Source organism: Ruditapes philippinarum, unplaced genomic scaffold, assembly GCF_026571515.1.
Source record: "Ruditapes philippinarum isolate M1 unplaced genomic scaffold, ASM2657151v2 ctg153_1_1_1_1, whole genome shotgun sequence".
Taxonomy (NCBI): Eukaryota; Metazoa; Mollusca; class Bivalvia; order Venerida; family Veneridae; genus Ruditapes; species Ruditapes philippinarum.
Window position 1 is genome coordinate 59,683 of NW_026856019.1, and position 7,225 is coordinate 66,907.

A 7,225-nucleotide genomic window follows, 5' to 3' on the forward strand; every position below is an offset into this window, starting at 1 on the left:
TGAAATTAATTTTTGAAGAATGCAAGTAAAAATCAAGCGTTTAAATGAAAAATACGGGTACTGCTTCTGTACGGGAACTGCTCGCATGCCAGTATATATATATATATATATATATATATATATATATATATATATATATATATATTTATATATATATATATATATAAGTGTATCATGGGACTTTTAATTTTGTGGTTTTTACCTTGTCTGAATGTAGATGGGATATGTTTTTGTGAATTCTTCACTACTATGATAAAAAGAAATGGAATAGTTCTGAATATAAACAAAAGATGCAGCATTTATATGATTTTATGTAATGGATAACCAAAAGATTTACAGAAAATGAAAATTTGTCAGTTATTTTATAAAGATAATAACTTATATGTATAATTTGCATCCTGGCTTTCATATAAAATGTTCAACTCTACTCTTGTAAATGTAAAATGCACAAGCTGTGAGCAAATCTACAAATAGATCTAAAAATCTTGTTTGTAAAAACTTACGTTTTTTGTAAGAAATTGAGATGTAATTGGAACGTAACCTAGGTACCTCGAGCGTGTAACTATCTAGTCTGTCTGCCTAGTTAAGTAGGGAGAAAATTTTATATGTAGTCCAGGGGTGGCTGGTTTAAGCCTCAGATGAGGCGAAAATTCTCCATAATTATTTGATCGATAATAATTGTCACTCGACTATCTCCACTAATTTAGAAATCAAGTAGGATTAGAATTTGGTCACTTGGGGAAAAAGTGATAATAGCTGGAAAGTTATCCTGAACACCCAGCTAGGTGGACTGACTGTTGAGTATGGCCAAAAACTGTCTTAAAATCAGCATTAACAAAACAGAAAAACTAAACAAATGACTATTTACAATGTTATTATTGTTCATTGCAGGAGGACCAAAGAAAGAGGTTTATTTTCTCGCACTGATTGACATTTTAACGCGCTACGGCATGAAAAAACGAACCGCTCAAGCTGCAAAGACTATGAAACATGGAGCAGGGGCGGAAATATCCACCGTTCATCCTGATCAATACATGAAACGATTTCTTGAATTTATCGACAAGTGTATCGAGTGAATAAAACAAACGTGCTTGAATGTGATAAAACAGAAATTTCTTGACAGTATATGTGCTAAATCTATAGTATTTTATCATTATTTATGACTGAGGGCTTGTGCAAACCACTATATTATCCCATGCATACAGGACGTATGATGAATGTGTATGAATTTAGCTATCACCATCATAATTTATGTCATGTTTGTAGAAAATCACGCACTATGTATGTAAAGTCTACGCTGATGTTTTTTTTTTAGTTTTTGAACAAAAGCTTTTCATTATAACGATCAAGTTCCATGTTTAAGTTATTGTTTGATCTGTACATGTGACAGCTCATTATTCATATTTAATATCCATACTTGATGCATCCAGTGATCAAAGTTTATATTGCCTTTTAATCAGTGATGAAGAATGATGGGGTATTTAGGAGATGCGACTTTTCAGGGTAGATCAGAGATTGTTACAAACAAGTGATTTGCATAATATATTCTTTTTAAAATTGTGAACTATTTTTACCAAAATTGATCTATGCTATGAACTTCAATAAAAGCAGCTCAAGTAAAATATTGATACCAGATTTTTAATAAAGGGAAGCAACTCTTATTGTTACTTTAAATATCATACATACAGAGTTGTGTTTCTTGGAAATAAAATTTGTAATGCTTGTGTTGCGACCCAATTTAATAAGGTTAATAGAAGGGGATGTTTAGCAACAGAATTTTCTCTTTCTAGTCTTATTTTATTTTCTATATATATTGCCAACTTGATGCCTTTTTATAAAAGATTGGTACAAACTCGTAAATACAAAAAAGTTTAAAGCAGTGGAAAATGCAGATTATTATGTACAGCTTTTACAGTTAATAAACACTGATGTAATACTGAATTTCCTCATTTTGAAGTTAAGTCAAACCTGTGCAATATGGTGATCACAACATTGAATCGGCTGGTTAGAAACCTGTTCATTTTAGGTTGTCTATTGTCTTTTTTTTTGACTTAGCAAAGACCACTTATTTGTCTTATTCTATGTTACCTTTTTACCTTGGTATATTTCAGAACTTTTGATTGGCAAAGATCACTTTTCTGTATATCTGGGTTGACACAAAACTGCAGTAACTTATATGAAATAAAGAAAGACTTGAGTCAATTCTCTATACCAAAAATCTGACAGTCATTGGTTTGACTGTACTATACTCTACCAGTGCATTAAACTTGCATTGTTAACTTCTGTCTCAGATTTAGATAAGTGCTTTAGAAAATGTTAATGATTGCAATTATTGATATGTACAAGTTAAAATATAAAATAATATGCAAAACTGATTATGAATTACATGTAATTTGGTAAGTAGTCAGAAAGTAAGCTTACTGTATAAAAGCCTGTGTCAAAATAATAATTTAGCTTCTGTTAGGAGAAGTATGATTTATTTTTTCTAGGATTTGACCTTAAAAGTAAGTTAAGTAAATGGGGAATACAACTTAAAGGGGAAGAACTTTGTATATGATATGTTTTTGTTATATGATGTTGTAAATTTCATTTTGAGACAACAAAGTTGTAATTGATTTATCTTTATTTATTGTATATAATGTACATGAATAGACAACCTTTTTGAGGTAATGATTTGTGTTTTAATTTCATTATAAATTTTGTGATTTATTTAAAATGTAAATGATATCTTTAATAATTATGATGACGTAATTTATAGAAATTCTTCCAGATAATTATAATTATTGAAATATTGGATTTGTTTGAAATAAAAATAGGCAGCAAGATTAAAAAACAGTTTTTGTTTAAAAAAGAAAATATTTGTTTTACATCAAACATTTCTTTTCAATTATAAAGAGTTGACAAATATTTATTTTTTTTCAATCTCATATGTATAATGTTTTTATCATCCTAAGCCTGCTGAAGTTTTGTTATGGAATTTCCCTGCTTTGAAATAAGAACAGGCCATTCAAAATTTAAGGGGTTTCAAAAAATAATAATAATAATAATGAGCTTCTAACAGTCTAGAGCCAGGTCAGATTGCTCAGAAGTTCAGGCTGGCCTATCTCTAAACTTGATGGTAAAGGTCAGTCATTTTTGGTCCCAGCAGGGTCATGGTCAAGAACTTATATACACACAATAATTCTGTTTGTTTTTATTTATTTCCTGCACAAGTTTTGTTGATTATTTAATGTCATACATTTTATCCACCTATAAGTTTCAAAAACAGTCACCACAAACCTTAACTATTAAAAAAACAAAAAAAAAAGACGTTCCACCGTTTACTCTTCCAAAGTCATAATAATATAAGCTTAACCTTGTTAAATGAAGCTTGACCCACCAAAATTAAAAAAATATGATCCTGACCTTTCAGCGATTACTTATCTTGATCCTTATTTATGTATAAATATATCGGACTGGTACATTTCCCTGTGTATAAATTAACTTTTATAACTTTAAAGGCCAATTACAGACTGCTTATAGATTGTGTTTTTAAATATGAATGTGATCAGAATTATTAACTTGGCAATTTTTACTGTAAAGTGGCACGTTTTACCATCTCAAAAGAAAATCTACTAGTGCTTTGCTAATTGAAATCATTGTTATTATGTGAACTTGTTGAATGGTGAAGTTTGATGAAATTGACATTTGTAAAATAATGCTATTATGGGCCGTTAAACAATTGATAAAAATGGAAACTGATCTGAAAACTTTACGATAAGAGATTTAATATTAACGTCATGATGATAAAATTTACGGGCATTGATATAAAAGTATGAAATTGTTATGTTTGATATCTGTGTGAATTATTGTATCCTTTTCTTGCTGAATTATTAAGATAAGGACATACCTTGTTTCATTTTAAGAAATGCCAGTTATCAATTTTAGGATATCCAGTTAGTAAGACAGCTGTATAGACCCTAGTCAGACTGTGATGATGTGTAGACTGTCTGGGCTTCATACTGGTGGCAAATGCTGACCACTTTATGTTATGTTTAGAGCTAACTTTAATATCAATATTATAGTATAAATTGTTATCTCTGATATCAATGGTATAAATTATGGACTTTGATATATGAATTGTATAATTTGATATCACTGCTTTAAATGATACACTTTGATATAAATTGATTGAATGTTTACATTTTGCTTTCATGTTGACATTTGAATGTGCTTATACATGAGCGGGGCATTTTACTTTATAAAAATACATGTTTATTGTAATATTGATGCTGTGAAGGTCAAGGTCACATTGTGAGGTCAAAAGGTCAAACATTGGAAAGAAAATGTGGGCTCTATTGTGTATAATTAACACTTTTAAGGCATGTCTAAAAGTGCTACACTCATTAGTCAGTTACATTATATTTTCATCAGAAACATTCTTGTTTGATATTTTGATTGGTATGGTAATGTTGAGAAGACTTTTCTTTTAAATAACAGTGTGAATTATAGTGTGACCTGAAATGGTTTGAAAATTAGAAAACAAAATAGCAGAGTACTAAAGTGAAAGGTGTTTACACATGTGCTTAAAACAATATTTTCCATCTAAATGTTGTTGTTGTTTTTTTGTTTGTTATGATATTTTTGAATATAATTTTGTAGTTTATCTCAATTGTTTTATGCAAATAGATGAAAATCAAGATAAACTAGAAAAATTATGACTGGAATGCAATTAGTTGTTTTGAATTTGCATCTGCACCAGCCATTTCTCAGTGAATATTTTCAGGTAGCTTTATTCAGAAATCTGATTAACTATTATTGGCTTTCCACTCAACTTCTAATAGTACAAATCATGCCGGTGACATTTGATACTTTCATGTGTGAGGAAGATATCCCGCTAGCTTACAGAATGTTTGTGGTTCTACTGAGGTGCCAGTTTGTACAAAGTAGTACCTGAAGTCTTCCTCCACCGGTAAAGCTGGAAACCCCTGTAACAATGTTAGGATTACTTCTAAACCACAACAACCCAATATTGCTAAAATTGGCTTCATTTCATTATATTGTCCTGATCAGGTCCATGTATAAATGTGCATCATGTAGATAGAGTATAAAATTCATGATAATTGTGTTTTAAATGAAATTTTGCAATTTGAATCAATTCTCTTTTTGTACATTAATTTTTTTTCATATTTCATATTTGTAACGACTTCAATTGAATTTTTTTTATCAGTTTCTCAAACTTTAATCATAATGCACATTATAATTGTTTCTGCATTGACATAATTTCTAATGTTTGGAAACTTAAACTGAGACTTTAATGGATGCTTCCCAGGTGTAGAAAAGTAGTTACTACCACAAGGGTGTGCAGTCCGCACATTTTGTGCAGTCTAATAACATACTAAACTGTTGGCTTCTGAATTTTGAGCATTTTGATACCAAAATGTCCCACATTTGTGCACTTTCAAATTATCAAATAAAAGCTTGACAAATCCATTGTGTAAATTTAACATGGGAATGGTTGAAGACTTTTGATTTTTCACAGTTACTGGAAAATTATATATGCAATCAGTTTAATAAAATAAATCATATTTCTTTATCATGTTGGGAGAAAATCATCTCATTTAAGTCACATTTCCAAAAAAAAAACACACTCACATTTCCATTTTAATACTTTAAATGTTAGATATTTAAGTAATGTTTTAAGTTATTTAGAGTAAATATGTACTGTATACTGGTAGGTGCTTGATATGCTTTCATTTTGCACATTTTATAAAGGGAAACTGGTTGCTTGGCTGCCTATTACCTGTAAAAAAGCAATTAAAGATTGAATATGATATATAGATATCCATCTTACAGTGACTGTAGGTTTGAGCCATACTTTGCTCACAATTAAGTTTCTAATTATGACTCCAATAATTACCAATGTCTCAGCTAGTGACCTACTACTAATCCTGCATGATTTCAGAATCAGCGGTGAGAGATAAATGAGCCGCGTCACGACAAAACCAACATAATGCGTTTGTGACCAGCATGGATCCAGACCAGTCTGCGCATCCGCGCAGTCTGATCAGGATCCATGCTGTTCGCTTACCAACTCTATTACAAGTAGAGAAACTGATAGCGAACAGCATGGATCCTGATCAGACTGGGCGGATGCGCAGGCTGGTCTGGATCAATGCTGGACGCAGATGCACTATGTTGGTTTTGTCGTGACACGGCTCAAATGACTATTAGACTGAATGATACAATAACTCAATTGATTGTCACTGAGAATTTCACCTCTCCAAACTATCAAACCAGTGACCCTGTAAACAAATCCAATGCTTTCCCTTTTGAGGAAGACTGGCAGAACAAATAAAGCTCTGGTAAAAGTTAGCCATATATCCAGTTATCTCTAATATATCATTGTTCACTTATACTGTTTATTATTCTTAACATTTCATATTCATTAAGGGGTTTAACACACCATTGTTGCTAAAGAGGTGAAAGTGTGTAACTTCCTTTTAACATGTTCACGTAATATTATTTGTGTTCCATGTATTATTGTCAAGATTAATGAATTTATTTGTTAAACTGTTGCCTTAGATAAAGTTATTGATATGTATAAAATATTTTTATTTACATAAATTATGTGAAACTTTGTCCTGTTTTTTGTTTTTGTTTTTTTTTTCTGTATTTTTTTTTTCTTCAATTGTCCGTCCGTCCGTACGTCCCGAAATCTTGTGAACGCAACTCCTCTTAAACCGTATGGCAGATTTTGCTTAAACTTACAGGGATGAACAACCTTAATGTGTAGATGGTAGTAAAGGAAGGAATTTTTGCTGCGACCAAATTTAACAGAATTATGGCCCTTTGTTGATTTTTTCACTAGATACTATGTAGAAATTTTGTGAACGCAACTCCTCTTAAACCGGATGGCAGATTTTGCTTAAACTTACAGGGATGAACAACCTTAATGTGTAGATGGTAGTAAAGGAAGGAATTTTTGCTGCAACCAAATTTAACAGAATTATGGCCCTTTGTTGATTTTTTCACTATATACTATGTAGAAATTTTGTGAACGCAACTCCTCTTAAACCGGATGGCAGATTTTGCTTAAACTTACAGGGATGAACAACCTTAAGGTGTAGATGGTAGTAAAGGAAGGAATTTTTGCTGCGACCAAATTTAACAGAATTATGGCCCTTTGTTGATTTTTTCACTAGATACTATGTAGAAATTTTGTGAACGCAACTCCTCTTAAACA

General features: G+C 31.0%; 1 protein-coding gene across 1 annotated transcript in view; it reads left to right on the forward strand.

Annotated features, from left to right (window-relative positions):
• The window catches only part of LOC132745130 (phosphatidylinositol 5-phosphate 4-kinase type-2 alpha-like), a 45,401-nt gene extending 39,817 nt beyond the window's left edge, over positions 1 to 5,584 (forward strand). Inside the window, exon 9 of the mRNA XM_060733959.1 lies at positions 892 to 5,584. Within this exon, the coding sequence (XP_060589942.1) occupies positions 892 to 1,076 (185 nt within the window). The 3' untranslated portion in view covers positions 1,077 to 5,584. The remainder of the gene's footprint in view (positions 1 to 891) is intronic.
• The last annotated feature ends 1,641 nt before the right edge of the window (positions 5,585 to 7,225 follow it).